Genomic DNA, 16,576 nt, shown 5'->3' with positions numbered 1-16,576 from the left:
AATAAGTACATATCTCAACAATACTCTCTTAAATGCACAATTTCCAATTATTTTTCACCAAAGGAACTGAATCAAAACTTCTCACTCTGGAAACACCTACAATAAAACTGTGCATGTGTGAGGGAAATGAATGGAACTATAAATTTTATCAAGTGTCTGTTCTTGTGACTTACTGATGATTATCAGATTGCAACTGTCATTAGAAATGGCTTTCTACTAAGCTGAAACCAAAAAGTTAACTTTTGATGAGTTTTACATAATTCATCCTACTTCCTTGAAAACTACCTCTTATGTTTTCAGCATTTAAAATGAAAAGATTTCCTGACTAGCAGTTTTACTCTGATTCAACTTTCATAGTGACATTATTACTGATGCTTTCACGAGTCTAAATTTATGCATCAGTATGCTGATTGGAGGTAGACTGTGTTGACATTTTGGAGGATATAGACTGTTACCATCTTGGTTTACAGAATCAACACGGACGCATTTTTTACTTTACCTGACTGTTTTTGTAAAACATTTTCATTCAAATCTAGTAAACTTTCCCTTTAAGCACACAAAAAACTTTGATTTTTAACAATTTTGCTGCATTCAACTATTCCATCATCACCAGGCCCGTGCCATCCTACCATTCCTACCCCTTCTATCAATCCCACCATCTTCAACATGTATCTGTGCTGTTGTGCTTCTCCTACTCTATTATCCACTCCATTGCAGCTGTTAACCACCACTGGCAGACACACACAGCACACGATCCAATCCTCTCTTGCTTCCACATGTGTCAAGCTTTGCTCACCAAATAGAGCAACCAGATGCATGCCTCAGTAATCAGAATTGTATAGTCAAAAACAAAGTACTAGAAATAACAATAAAGTGCAATTCACAAAGATTACTAAAAGCACCTTCACTCAATTTACTTAGATTATATCTTCAAGCACCAGAGTCAGCCTGCAGATGGCACAGATATGCAGTTGAGGGATGTTGTTACAACAGCACTACCATCTTTGTGACATCAACGACATGTCATTACATTTAGCATCAAACTGGGTGTGAAAGCAAGACATTCCAAGGAGAGTTAAAAGTTTCAAAATATTTGATAATCAATATGGAGGAAGCTCAATGGTGAAGGCAAGGAAGTGTGGAGGACAGGGCAGGTCACAAAGTCACATTAAATGAAGATGATACAACACATTTTATTAGGGCTAAATTATCATATGTATGCAGAACAAGTGACCTATCATTAAACAAAATGTAACAAGAAAAAATGCAAAATGCTGATTCATGTTCAAAGGAATGAAGTACAACTAAAAAATGTTAACAAACATTCCAGAGAAAGTGGAGTGCTTTTAAAGCTTCAATATTGAATATTTAAATTAAAAGATTTCTCTAAGAAAAAGAAACATATATCAAAAAACAGGTTGGGTAAATAACGAAATCATCATTGTCACACCATCTCTTATGGTTATGAAAGAAACCGGAAAGCATGTTTTAGAGTACAAACTATCAGCAGGCATGAAGAAGATCTGCAAGTTTTGAGGCAAGATAATTCAATACATATTTAAAACAGATAGCAAACCCAAATCAAAGAAGCTGCAGTAGCATTAATTTTTCATCAATGGCAGAGATCAAAAATGTATTTTTATAATACCATTAAGTAGAAAGGCCACAATTAATCTAAAAAAGGAAGATTCTGACAAATTTCAACTCTTTTTCAGGATATTACTGTTCTACCTATATAGCTTAACTGAACTTCCCAGCAGCTTCAATACTGCTACACATGAAATATTTCTATTAAACTGAAAAATCCAAGAAGCCAGGCTAGAAATTATAAATGTTAGAAAGAAGCAAAAAGTGCCAAGCAGAATACTAGAAAGAAGCAAAAAGTGCCAAGCAGAATACTGACAGAATTCTAATAGGGCAGAGCTGTAGTGGCAGAAGTAGTGCTGCTGGAAGTGGCTTGTTAGAGTTGAGCGTCATCTTAAACTGATCGTTGTTTGGACCTCTCAATTCTAACCTACAGGGAAGGTAATAGCTTAGGGGCATTATCACCAGACTATTAATCCAGAGACCCAGACCATGTTCTGGGGACCCAGGTTTGAATTTTGCCATGACAGATGGTGGAATTTGAATTCAATTTTTAATAAAATCTGGAATTAAGAATCTACTGATGACCATGAAATCATTGTCAATTGCCAGAAAAATCTGTCTTGTTCACTAATGCCCTTCAGGGAAGGAAATCTGCCACCCTCACCTAGTCTGGCCTACATGTGACTCCAGACCCACAATAATGCAGTTGACTCTCAATTGTACCCTGAAATGGCCTAGCAAGCCATTCAGTTGTACCAATTGCTACAAAGTCTCAAAGAAATGAAACAGGATGGCTCACTTGACATCAATCTAGGCACCAGAAAAGACCCTACAAAATCTTCCTCACTAACATCTGGGGGTTAGTGTCAAAGTTGGGAGAGCTGTTTCACAGACTCGTCAAGCAACATTGTCTGCAAGGTGTGATTCTGTGAGAATGACTATGTCCCAGACACCAGCTAGATATGTCCTATTTCACCTGCAGTGCAGACCCAGCAGCACTGTAGTATACAGTCAGAAGGGAGTTACCCCTGGGAGTTCTCAATATTGACTCCAGATCCTATGAAGTCTCACGGGATTCATGGCTTCAGGTTAAACATAGGCAAGGAAACTTCCGACTGACTACCACATACCGTCCTCCCTTGGCTGATGAATCGGTCCTGCTCCACGTTGAACAACACTTGGAGGGAGCACTGAGGATAGTAAGGGCACAAAATGTACTCTGGGTGGGGGATTTCAAATGTCCATCATCAAGAGTGGCTCAGCAGCAGTACTACTTATTGAGCTGGTTGGGTCCTCAAGGACATAGCTGCTAGTCTGGCTCTGCAGCAGATAGTGAGGGAACCAAGAGGGGAAACATATTTGACTTCATCCTTATCAATCTGCCAGCTGCAGATGCATCTGTTCATGACAGTATCAGTAAGAGTGACCACTGCACAGTCTTTGTGGAGATGAAATCCAGACTTCACGTGAAGAATAACCTCCATCATGTTGTATGGCAGCATCACCATGCTAAATGGAACAGAATTCAAACAGATCTAGCAACTCAAGACTGGGCATCCATGAGGCCCAGTGTACCATCAACAGGAGCAGAACAGAACTCCAGCATAATCTGTAACCTCATGGTTTGGCAATATCCCTTACTCTTCCATTACCATCAAGCCAGGTGATTAACCCTAGTTCAATGGAAAGTGCAGGAGGGTATGCCAGGAACAGCATCAGGCATACCTGGAGATGAGGTGTCAACTTGATGAAGCCACCAAACAGGACTACATGCACACCAAACAACATGATCCGCAAGTGATAGACAGAGCGAAGCAATCTCATGAACAACAGATCAGATCTAAGCTCTGCAGTCCTGTCGTGAATGGTGGTGGATAATTAAACAACTTGCTAGAAAAGGTGGCTTCACAAATACCCCCATCCTCAATGAAGGAAGAACCCAGCACATCACTGCAAAAGTTAAAGCTGAAGCTTTGCAGCAATCTTCAGCCAGAAGTGTCAGGTGGATGATCCATCTCAGCCTCCTCCAGTGGTCCCCAGCATTACAGAAATCAGTCTTCAGCCAATTCGATTCATTCCAGGTGATACCAAGAAACAGTTGGAGGCACTGGATACTGAAAAGGCAATGGGCTCTGACAACATTCTGGCAATAGTTCTGAAGAGTGTTGTTCTAGAACGTGCTGCTCCACTAACCAAGCAGTTTCAATACAGTTACAGCACTGGCATCTACTTGACAGTGTGGAAAATTGGCCAAGTATGTCCTGTACATAAAAAGCAGGAAAAATTTGACTCGGCCAATTACCACCCCAACATCAGTAAAATGTTGGAAGGTGTCATCAACAGTGCTATCAAGCAGCCCCTGCTCAGCGGTACCTAGTTTGGGTTCTGCCAGGTTCACTCAGCTCCCGACCTCATTACAGCCTTAGTTCAAACATGGACAAAAGAGTTGAGTTCCTCAGGGAAGTGTCCTCGGCCCACTATCTTCAGCTGCTTCATCAATTACCTTCCCTCCATCATTAAGTCTGAAGTGTATATGTTCACCAACGATTACACAATGTTCAGCACCATTCATGACTCCTCAGATACTGAAGCAGTACATGTCCAAATGCAACATTGTCTGCACAATATCCAGAAGCACTGCAGAAATTCACCAAGGATCCTCCGATAGCACCTACCCAAACTCACAACCACTTCTATTCAGAAAGACAAGGGCAGCAGATATAAGGGAACACTACCACCTTCAAGTTCCCCTCGAAGCCATTCATCATCCTGACTCGGAAATATATCGGCCTTCCTTCACTGTCTCTGGGTCAAAGTCCTGGAATTCCTTCCCTAATGGCACTGTGGTTCAACCTACAGCAGATGGACTGCAGTGGTTCAAGAAGGTAGCTCACCATGACCTTCTTAGGGGCGACTAGGGATGAGCAATAAAGTGCTGGCCAGCCAGCGACACCCACATCCCACAAAATTAATAAGTAAAATTTTAAAAATTAAACAACCCAGATTTGGGTTCTGCTTGATTTGCTGCTGTATCTAAAGTATGGAGATCAGTAAAGATGATTGAGTAAAATATTTGGCAATGATTTTGATAAGCAAGATGATTCAGGGAGCAAATAAAACTCAAAAATTCAAAAACTCAAGGTGCAAATATTTACATACTGACCACAAAAATGAACAAAACACCCAATAAATTAGATTTGATGTATAAAGCAAGCCTTAGAAAGGAACTTAGGTTAACTCATCAGTTTTAGTTTCTGAACAATATGATTAGAAATTCAAAATTCATACCAGTACATAAATTCAAAAGATTTTAAGAATCTATAAATGAAGAGAGGACAGAGTAGAATACATAACTCTACCAAGCTATGTTAACTCAAGTCAGTATAATTATACTTCTGTAGATCTGTCTTAAGGATTTTCCCTCTCTGATTGATAGTCTGTAACAACATATCTGGAAAAAAAACTTTTCATGAAGAGCACTCATCTCACTGAAGAAATTTCAGACCAATACATAGTCAACAACCTGATCCAAAAGCTCCGCTCACACTTTGACAGCTGAGAGTAATTCTATCTTACCGGCTAAGATAACCTATAATATCTGAACCAAGATATCAATTCATTCGGTCTCCCAGTGTGAGAAAATTCCAGGATTCTGATGCAGAAAATTGTCAAAAATGAATCAGTTATTCCTGGCTATTATACTTTCTGCACATAAATTTTGCGTAAAGTTATCCAGTAGATTTTAAGATATTTTCACAAACAGACAAACAAAAAGGCAGAAACATTACCTCTGCTCACCTTCAATAGTAGAGATAATGAAGACATCACAAAACTCTTTAAAATGATAAGCATTTTACAATATCTTGTTTGCAAACTAGAACTTACTCTTAATATCCCCTGGTTTGGAGGGCTAGCTGTGAGGAGAGTTTGGACAAACATGGTTTATTTTCACTTGAACATTGGAGGCTGATTGAAGGTGACCTGATGAAAGTGTACAAAATTATTATAGGCAAGGACAATCAAAAGTCTTTTTTCCCCAGGATAGAAGTATAAGTTTCTAGGGAACGTTGGTTAAGGTAAAAGGAGAAAGTTTAAAGGAGATGAGAGAGGCAAGTTTTTTTTAAAAAGACAAAGGGTGGTAACTGCCTTGAATGCACAGCCAGAGGAGATTGTAGAAACAGATACAATAGCAACATACAACAGGCATCTTGAGAGATTCATGAATAGGCAGAGTAAGGAGGAATACAAACTGTGTAGAGGCAAAAGATTTTAGTTTAAAAAGGCATCACGCATTGATGCAGACTTAGTGTGTTGAAAGGCCTGTTCTTTTGCTGTACTGGTCTTTGTTCCAAATCCTTTTCAAATTGAACTTATTTTTAAAGAGTTTAGCATTAAGTGATAATAAGAAATACCTTTATTTTTTGGAATTGTTGTTCCATTACTCTTAAGCTCTTCTTCGCTTCTTCATCTTTTCCTTCGAGGTCAGCTTCTAGTTTCTTTATTCTTTTCTCTAAAAATGCTCTTGAATGCAGTCTGCCTTCTGTTTCAGAATCTGCTTCAGGTACAGATGCAGCTGCGTATATAAGAGCAGGCAACGAATTTGGATACCGCCTTCGAATTATTTCTTCCATTTCTTTAATCTGTCAAAATGCAAATAAGGTATTAGCTGGTTTTATACTTACCCACTGAGTCAAGCGTAATGTTGTCCCATGAACAAAAATGAAAAGAAGATATAGACTATGAATTGCAGACCAGTCAGTCTAACCTTGGTGATGGAGAAATTATTAGAAAGAATTCTGAGGGACACAATATATCTACATTGGGAGAGACGTAGATTAACCAGCGTCTTCAGCATGTATTTCAAGGAAGGTCATGTTTGACGAAGTTTATTGAATTTTTTGAGGAGATAACTAGGAGTGTTAAAAAAGGTAACATATTTGATGTAGCCTATGGAATTTAGCAAAGCTTTTGATAAGGTCCCTTGTGGCAGACTGGTGAATAAAGGAAGATCCCATAGGATCAAAGACAAAGTAGCACACTGGAACCAAGGCAAAGTGACACACTGGATGCAAAACGGATTGAGAGGCAGGAAGCAGGCAATGGTACAGAGAGATCCCTGTGACAGGAAATCTGTTTCCAATGGGATTACGCAACACTTGGGGCTGGCGCTCTTGTTGTTTGTGTTGTGATTTGGACTTAAATGTAGGGATATGATCAAAACATTCATGGATGACACAAAACCTGGTAAGGTAGCAAACAGTGAGAAGGATAGCTATAAACTGCAGGAGGATATCAACAGACTACTCAGATAGACAAAACAGTAGCAAATTAAAATTAATCTGGAAAAATGTGAGGTAATGCACTTTGGAGTACTAACAAGGTAAGGGTTTAAACTATAAATAGTAGGACCCTGGAAAATCAGAAGAATCCTTAGTGTGTCCCATATCCACAGATTTCTTAAAGTAGCAGAGCAGCTAGAGGTGTGGCTAAGGTGCCATACTCATTGTGGCACAGCCTTTATTAAGTGTGACACAGAATATAACAGCAAATACCATACGTACTTGCGTATAGGTCAAACTTTGAAGATCGTTTTTTCAAGTTGAAATTAGCGGGTTGACTAATGCACGAGGTATTGTTTTCGAGGGGATGAAATTCATGCTTTGTACGAGTGAAAAATGGACAAACAAGAGCCATATCTCTATACAAAATAATAAACAACAAAAGGAAAGAATTATGGCCATTATTGAATATTTTATACAATACAACTCTCCATTCTGCCTGCTATGTGAGAACAGTACGGTTGTACCCGTTTTCCAGTTACCAGTATTGCAAAGTGCATGTAGGTGTACACATTCATACAAAAGTTAATAGACATACCAGCAGGTGGTTAGGCGATCTACCAGGGATATTTGTACAACACACAATTCATGAATAAAAACAAAACAAAAACAAAACGACTGGAAATACTTTATTAAAAAAGGACCACATGAAATTTTATAATATACGATAAACACTTTACATCAAAAAACTGATATTCACAGCTAAAAACTCTTTTTACCATATATCACAAATATTATGGGATAGCTGCTTAAAACAAAAGTTACATGCAAAAGTCCATTAGAATCCTTAAAATTCACTGTCCTCATCACTTACAACACTGAATAATTCATGCCAGTCAACTGAATCAAGCAAATCATCATATGGATCATCTTCATCTGCAGCCTTAAGGGGATCATCAATTGATTTGTCATCACTTCTATCTGACCATAAATAGTCACCCTCTGTACCATCTAAAGCATTAGAAATTCCACATTTTTTTGAAAGCTTTCACAATAATTTCAGTTTTCATTTCCTTCCAGGACTCAACAATCCACAGTTACAAGGTGCCACCTTTTGTGAAGCTTTTTTCCCTTTCTTGCATCCGTGTCCCAGTTTTTCCATACTAAGCCATTAAAAGGTTTATTGATGCCAACATCCAGTGGCTGCACCATGCCCGTAAGGCCTCCTTGAATCAATGCAATGTCAGTATTGTTAGCTCGAAGTTCACTGATAACACTTTTCACTCTGTGATCTGAACATATCACAAACCAGTAACCTTTTTTTCCTTTCTAAGTCCACCTGGTCGCATATTCCAGACCTCCCAAATCCAAGTCTTGCAGCCACCTTCATTCATTCACCCTTTTTCATGGATGAGGGCAACAATGCCTTTTGGAAATTTCTGTTTGGGCAGAGTTTTCTGCTTAAAAATCACCATAGGCTTTAACTTTGTTCCATTTCCCATACAAACAAGTACCACAGTGAATCAACGTGTTTCATAGCCAATAGTCTTAACCAAAACTGTTTTTGCTCCAATCTTGTCCACAGTTCTGTTCCCTGATATATCAAAGTTCATTGGGGTTTCATCCACATTGCCGATGCATGAGAACCTGTTTTTCTTCCGAATCCTGATTACAAAGCCATGGAAGTCAATTAACTTGTCATTAAGTTCTGCTGGTAGATGTTGGGCAATCTTGGTTTTCTGTCTAAGCACTAAATCATACCTTTCCATAAACCTACTGCACCATCCAGCACTGGCTTTGAAATCACTGAATTCATCTTTTTTGCTTCATTGTTGGCACATATTCTTATACATTGTCAAGTCACTACGCTTCCGTTCTGATGACACTGAATTACCCAGTCAGCAATCTTTTCTTCTAGTTGTGGTCACTTGTTCAGCTTTCCTCAGTTGGCATACTTTTATTTTGGCATAGCCTTTAACTGTGTGGCTTTTTTCCTCCAATCTTAAACAAGTTTGTCAGAAACACAGGACGACTCTGCAACTTCAATAACTTTTAATTTAAAATGTGTTGTATACTTATGTTTTCGTGATGCCATTTTGTCAGAAAAATTTGGGGGAGTTTTGCATAAGTTCAGAGCACAACTGTACACGACACCTACTTCTAAGAAACTGAGACAACAGCGGGAAGACAAGGTTGAGGGCTGCCAGAAAGTAGATATTTGCATGCACAGGTCAAATGTATGCATGTAAATATTACAAATGTATATATAAAATATACATTTATTTATGCACACACGGTATATGTACGTATTATCAACATTTAATTTAACGAGTTTTGAGAAGAGTTGTAGCTCAGGTTGAAGTTCTGGAGCTGTTACGTTCGTTCTCAGACGTTTTGTAGGTAATATCATCAGAGAGTCTCTGGTGAAGCACTGGTGTTATGTCCTGCTTGCTATTTATGAGGTTAGATTTTCTTGGTTGGTGATGTCATTTCCTGTAGTGATGTCATTACCTGGTCTTTTTCTCAGAGAGAGGTAGATGGGATCTAAATCAATGTGTTTGTTGATAGAGTTCTGGTTGGAGCACACTAAAACAGCAGCTAATGAACTTAAATGACCCTATACAGACAACAAGCAAAATGAACGTCATTTACAAAATACCTTGCAAGAACTGTAACAAACACTACATTGGACAAATAGGCAGAAAATTAGTCACCAGAATGCATGAATATCAACTAGCCACAAAAAGACAAGACAAACTATCACTAGTATTCTTACATATGAATGCAGAAGGACATCACTTTGACTGGGACAACACATCCATCCTAGGACAAGCCAAGCAGAAATATGCACGAGAATTCCTAGAAGCATGGCATTCCAACTGGAACTCTATCACCAAACACATCGATTGAGATCCCATCTACCTCCCACTGAGAAAAGTAATAGGAAATGATATCAGCAAGATAGGAAATGACATCACCGGAAATGATGTCACAAACTCAACAAGATCTAAACACATAAATAGAAAACAGGACATAACACCAGTGCTTCACTGGAGACTCATTGATGATGCTACTGAGTATGGTGATGTAATGTCTGAAAATGAACCTATCAGCTCAGCAAGCAAACTTACACCCAGAAATTCAATTTAATGATTTGAAAATCACGTTGCGCAAATATACGCTGGTGCACATGTGATGATGCGTGTATTGCATTTGGATCAAAAATATGCAAATCGTGTGCTTTAAGGTTGCATTAATAATCAGGAAGAGAGCCTTGAAAAACTAGGGTCAACTTATACATGAGGTATATGAAAATTACAAGATTGTTTTGGCCAAAATAAGGGGTTTACCTCTACATGAGATAGATCTATACACGAGGATATACGGCAGGTTATGCTAGAACCATTATGTTTGATTTTATGCTATGTAGGTAGTTCTGGTTACTGCATTATCGGAAGAATGTAATTGCACAAGAGGGAGTGCAGAGGATATTTATCAGGATGCTGCTTGAGCTGCAAGGTCTAAGCCATGAGGTATAATTGGATCGGCTGGGATAGTTTTTCCTAGAGCAGTGAAAGTTGAGATGACATCTGATAGAAATGTAGAGGATTGAAAGGCAAAAGAAGACATTTTCCTATTAGTAGAGGGATCAAGAACCGGGGGTGAGGGGTGGATTTAAGCAAAAAAGTAGAAGACTAAAAAGAGACAGAGAAGGAGAACTTTTTTAATCCATTCAGAGGGTGGTGGGAGTCTGGAATTCACTGCCTGAAAGGGTGGTTAACTCATAAACCCTTGGAACACTTTGCAGTATTTGAATATTCACAAGCATTGCCATGGTCATCAAGACTATTGGCCAAATGCTGGAAAATGGGATTAGTGTACTCAGACAGTTACTGACTGGCGAGGACATGAAGGGCCAATTAGCCTCCTTATGTGCTGATCATCTATGAATCATCATTATGCAATGATCAACAAAGGGCTTTTTTTTTTGCTGCTTTGTTATTTTCTATTATCACTTGCATTTGCGTCAACAATCTTTATATTCAATCTCAGAATGAGTATCTCTGGCTAGGCCAATATTTATTGTCCATCCCGAAGTGCCTTGACAAGGTTCTTAAATTCCCACAGTCAATGAGGTATGTGGACATCCATAATGCTGTTTGGCAGGGAGGACCACAATTTTGACCCTGTGGTAATGAAGAGGCAGTGATAGATTGCCAAGTCAGGATGGTTCATAGCTTGAAGGGGAATTTATAAATGGTGATGTTTCCATGAACCTGCTGTCCTTTACCTTCTACATGGTAGAGTTCGCAAGTTGATTAATTCCTGTCGGAGTAGTTTTGGTGAGCTCCTCCAGTGTTTTTCAGTGGTGGAGAGTGTGACTATTTGGGGATGAACCAGCTGTACCATCTCCCCAACCACATATTCATCTGCTCTATGCTCCTTTTTTAATATACATCAGCGAGAGGCACCAATCTGAAGAGCACTACATCTGAGATCCAACTTGCTGGTCTGCTACAAAGGTCCCTAAAAATTTGCTAGAGGGACATCATTCTTCTTTCTATCCACGTAGTGGAACAATATGAAGTATAACCTCTAGCTGTTCATTCTTTTTACTCCAGTGTGCTGTGCAGTAACATCCTTACATTACAGGAAGAATTATCTGACTTATTTTATTCACAAAGTGGTTTGTCCTGAGCTGACTGGTGAGGCTGGACAAGAAGTGAAACAATGATCTACAGGAAGGTTCCAAATTATATATGTTAGGCAAGTTATAAAAGAAAATACTTTTCTTTTATGAATTTAATACAGCCCAAGGTACCTTACAGCAATGCTGTATTTTTGAAGTTAAAAATCAAACAGGTCCAGGTTATAGTCCAACATGTTTATTTGAAAGTACAAACTTTTGGTGCACTGCTCCTTCACCAGGTAGCTAATGGGGCAGGATCATAGGACACAGAATTTATAGTAAAAGATCAAACGGTCATCCAACTGATGCAATATATTGAACAAACCTCAATCATCTTGCACACCAACATAAAGACTTTACAGCAATCTCGGTTTGTTCAATACATCGCATCAGTTGTGTGACACTTTGATCTTTTACTATAAATTCTGTGTCCTAGCTGCCTGACGATGGAGTACAGCTCTGAAAGCTTGTACTCCCAAATAAACCTGTTGGACTATAACCTAATGTGTGATTTTTAAATTTGTCCACCCCAATTCAACACCTCCGCATCATGTACTTTTGAAATATAGACACCATTTAGACATAGGAAATGAAGCAGCTAATCTGCACACAAGGTGCCACAAACAGCAATGTGATAATGGTCAGATAATCCATTTTAGTGATATAGGCTAGGATAATGGGAAAAACTGTTACTTGCTTTTCTTTTGAAATAGGGCCAAGGGTCATTTAAAACAGTAGACAAGGCTTCATTTTAATGCTGAACATGAAAGTTGGCACCTCAGAGTGCAGCTCTTCCATCATACTGCACTGAAGAAGTATCAGCATAGAGTTTCTGCTCAAATCTCTGGAGTGAAACTTGAGTGGATGCCAAATAAAGATCACAGCTTGTTAGAGAATCCTGACCTGAGCAGAAAGAACTTATGTGGCAGGCTCAAGTTCCCTTGTGAATCAGCAACCTTAAAGAGATAACTCAGTCCTTTACTCACAGACCACTAATAATCTGGATAGATTTTTTCCCCCAAAAATAAATTAACAGAGAGACAGTGTGTACCTGACCTTTATCTCTTAACTGATAAATTGCCAAGTGAAACACTTGTAGCTGCACCTGAATGTGGTCAGAAATCTGCAAAGTCGAGAAATTCACATGTGCACATATCTTGCACAAGGTCCCGGAGGAGTAGATTTTTATATTTATTGTCTAGGTGGAGAGGTGGATAAGAAAAAATAAAATTACTGGCTGAGGAAAATGCATGCAAGTTACTAAGCCCACTCAATACAACTTCCCTTAATTTGAATCGTTGGGAAATCAGAATTAGGAATATAGTACGATTACATCCATCAGATATTCCTCCAAGACTCCTACTGGGTGAGTTGGATTGTTCAAGCAGCCAAGACAAAAATCTATACTGTAATTTCTTTAAATAAAATATTATATAATACTGACTCTTACATTCAAACTAGAAAGAAAACTAAACTGCCAAGAGGAAATATAATTGACAACACCAAATGATAAGTTGCTGACCTTAGGTAAAAATGCCAGATTAGTCTCAAAGATCTTCCCATATATACTTGTAATTCAACAGGAGACAAACTTAGGCCACAATGTTAAAAATCACATAACACTAGGTTATAGTCCAACAGGTTTAACTGAAAGCACAAATCAGCTGATGAAGGAGTGGCGCTCTGAAAGCTAGCGTGCTTCTAATTAAACCTGTTGGACTATAACCTGGTATTGTGTGATTTTTAATTTTGTACACTCCAGTCCAACACCGGCATCTCCAAATTAGGCCACAATAACCTACACAAAACACAAATTTGAGTAGTGGTATTCACACCAATAATTTAAGATCTCAATCAAAACCAGTAACAGTATAACTTTCTACAATAACTTTCCTGCATAAAACAGGGAAGCCTGACTATTCGCAAGTAGGAAACATACTGTGTAAAATTGAAATATAACATTATATGCAAATGATGTAACTGATGATGATGCAACTCTGACAACTGTAGGACTAAGAGAAGACAACATCCCAGAATCAGCATGTTAAGAGAGATCTTAGACATTATACTATACAACTGTATTTAGTAATCTGCAACATACAAATTTAAATAAAAGTGTTACAGTATATCAGGAGTGGAAGAGCTTTCCTTAAAGGTAAAGAACCAACATCTTCAAAGACAGTACATGTGTAGACACCCAATACCCAGGACACAGCTGAAAAGACCATTGCAGACTCGGTGATCAGAGCATCGAAACAAATCTTCATATGTAATTTCCAGAAAAACAATTATATCAAACCATGGACCCCAATTTGTGAGCAAGAATTTCAAAAGTTCACTAACAGACAGGTATCAACCAGGTGGCAAGTCTTTGGCTTCATCCTCATTCAAATGGACAGGCAGAGAGGTCATTGATCCATAAGAATACAGAATAGGAATTATGTCTGCACAGTTACAGAGCAACATCGGACAATGGGTACTTGCAAGCTAAACTGTTAATGGTAAGGAGGTTAAAAATGGATGTATCAGTTATAAAAATGCAACCTCAGATCAAATATTACCTCTCAAAAGAGTAAAAGTAAAACAAATGGAGAAATGTCACTGTTGAAACGGGGGTGGTACAACTATAGATTAGGGGAAAAACTGGAGTGATCTTAAATACTAGGGCAGAAAGTCTGGTTATTGGGCAGTAAGTTAAAAGCCAGAATCATTGAAGAAACAAGTTAATCTAGATCTTATCTTGTACGATCAGAAGGAACGTAGAAATAGGAAAATTGATTTTACTCTGACCAAGAGGGATATCTTGTTTGATTAGTGCAAGAACGAAGAAAAACATAAACATAACACATCAGACAATGTACAGAGTGGTACAGTAACTTTGGACACAGTACAACAATGTCACCTTGGCTCAAAATCAAGCAAACTTGATTAGGATGTTCAGTTGGAGTTTCAGACTGACCACTGAGATCTCGGTTAGGGTTGCAGGGAAGGTAACGATAGTAGTGATATTGATGCTAGTTGGGATGTTAGTACATTAAAAGGAAAGTCAAGGTTTTATGTGGACCGAGTAAAGAGAAACTTGGGGAAGATGAGCAAATGATGGAGTAGGAGAGATTGAGAGAAGACAGAGTAGAAGAACCAGTAATCTATAATAGGATCAATTTGCATCCAATGTTACTATTGGACAGGGCAAATCCCAGAATTAAATACAGTTTGATAGAAATGAAACACAATACAATCTAAATTAGTGTGATGGTCATTCACTGAAACATAAGCACACTGGACTGCAGATTTGGTTTTAACAATAGAACAGAATAAGTTTATTACACCAAAGAAAACAAAACAAAACAAAACAACTCAAACTCCCTAGCTAGAAATATTTCAAAACTTCTGGCAAAATAAAATCCATTCTAATCCCCAACACCATTACATCTCAGTTAATCAAAACTCCAGAGAAATGTTCCTTCCCCACCAAATCTAATATATATATAACAACTGTTTTTTCTCAGTTCTGACCCCATGAGCTGTGACACCTTTCTCCTTCACCATTCACGCAACCGGGAGCTTAGTTTCTCCTCAGTCTTTTTATAGTCTGCCTTGTTTCAACAAAATATTCCTGGTCTGGACATCTTCCCAAACTAAAACCTTTATAGTGAAGCAAGTTATTTCCTTAACTGCTGTTTTTTTTTTGCTAAGCTAAAATCAATCTTTGATTATTGTAAATCCAAGAGCTCTTATGTCTTAAATCCGTACAATATAATATAAACAGAATTCCGTTAACACTCCAGGATATATTATATATATCACATCCCTTTCATACAAAATAAAGGAATATTACAGTCCATCAGGAATTTACTCAAAGATAAGGAGTCATTAGCCACCAGTATGTATAAACACTTTCAACCCAGGGCTGTCTGGAGTGTAGGTAGCAGAATTAGCTTAAAGCACATGATAAACTGTCCCTCATAAACTTACCCGAATGAAACCAATTTTGAAATGAATGTCTGGCTTAGTTCAAAGTTTTTGAGTTGCGCCATGATACAGAACCTATTGTGTTAAATATGGCCATTTAACAACAAGGAAACTTGAAATTTAGTGTTGAAAACAATACAAACCTGCCGCTCAAGATCCTGAATACGTTTGGCTTCCAGAGCCCTCGCTTTTGCACGTTTCTCAGGAGGCGAATTTTTATCTCTGGAATAAGCAGTCAGCTTTTCTACCTGATGAAGTAAAGAAATATTGTTAAAACTTACAACTTCAGAAACCTGACCACTGCAAAGATAGAACAGAATGGAATAATGATTTCCAAGTTTAGATGCATGTTGTATACAAGTACATATCCATGAAAAGAAATAACATAGGTAGGTGCGTATGTGGTATTGATAACCCAGACATTACTTGGCTGAAAAGCTGCTTAGCTGAGTGAATGACGAAGGTATAAAAGGTGGCGACTGTAAGGATGTGGAAAGAAGTTGAGGAAAGATATTTGTTAATTGATGATGGAGTAAAAGTGATTTGTAAATGCAGCAGTAAGAATAACCCAATTACAATGTTCATGACGAGTCAATGGCTACATGCTTACAACTTAATTTGTATTAAATCTCTTCTGACATAATTATGTTAACACATGCGATGCTGGAAAAGAAGTAATATTGTCCTTGCAGGTAAATAACTCTGTACTCAACAGTCAGATGAAAATATGGGAAAGAAGGTACTTTCTCAATCACACAGCCTATCAAACTGCTCAGTTGTATGAAACCACTGTGCATTGTGAAAGTTGTCCACATCCATTACCCTCTGTCACAAAGGAATAAAAAGCTCAGCCAAAAGGGTTAGATCAGAAAATCTGCAGATATTCAAAACTTTAACATTTTTGGCCTAAATTTCAGTTTTAATGAAGATGCAATTGCTGCAATAATTTTTCTGTAATTTCTCAGAATGCATTTAGAAATGCAGTACATATCTTACAGGAACACTAAGTCATCCACAAACAAGATCAACATTCTGAACTTTGGCTTTT

The 16,576-nt window shown here is 38.2% G+C and overlaps 1 protein-coding gene across 8 annotated transcripts in view; it reads right to left on the bottom strand.

The window, feature by feature from the left end:
* cep162 (centrosomal protein 162) overlaps window positions 1-16,576 on the bottom strand; it is a 134,043-nt gene that overhangs the window by 20,695 nt on the left and 96,772 nt on the right. For all 8 annotated transcript variants that reach the window (XM_043686985.1, XM_043686984.1, XM_043686986.1 and 5 more), the window contains 2 exons: window positions 15,672-15,776; window positions 6,000-6,227 (listed from right to left, as the gene is read on the bottom strand). In XM_043686985.1, the coding sequence (XP_043542920.1) occupies window positions 6,000-6,227; window positions 15,672-15,776 (333 nt within the window). The remainder of the gene's footprint in view (window positions 1-5,999; window positions 6,228-15,671; window positions 15,777-16,576) is intronic.

The sequence above is a fragment of the Chiloscyllium plagiosum genome, chromosome 3 (genome assembly GCF_004010195.1).
Source record: "Chiloscyllium plagiosum isolate BGI_BamShark_2017 chromosome 3, ASM401019v2, whole genome shotgun sequence".
NCBI classification, from domain to species: domain Eukaryota; kingdom Metazoa; phylum Chordata; class Chondrichthyes; order Orectolobiformes; family Hemiscylliidae; genus Chiloscyllium; species Chiloscyllium plagiosum.
The sequence above is the reverse complement of the archived record's forward strand: the minus strand, read 5'-3'. Positions and strand labels throughout refer to the sequence as shown.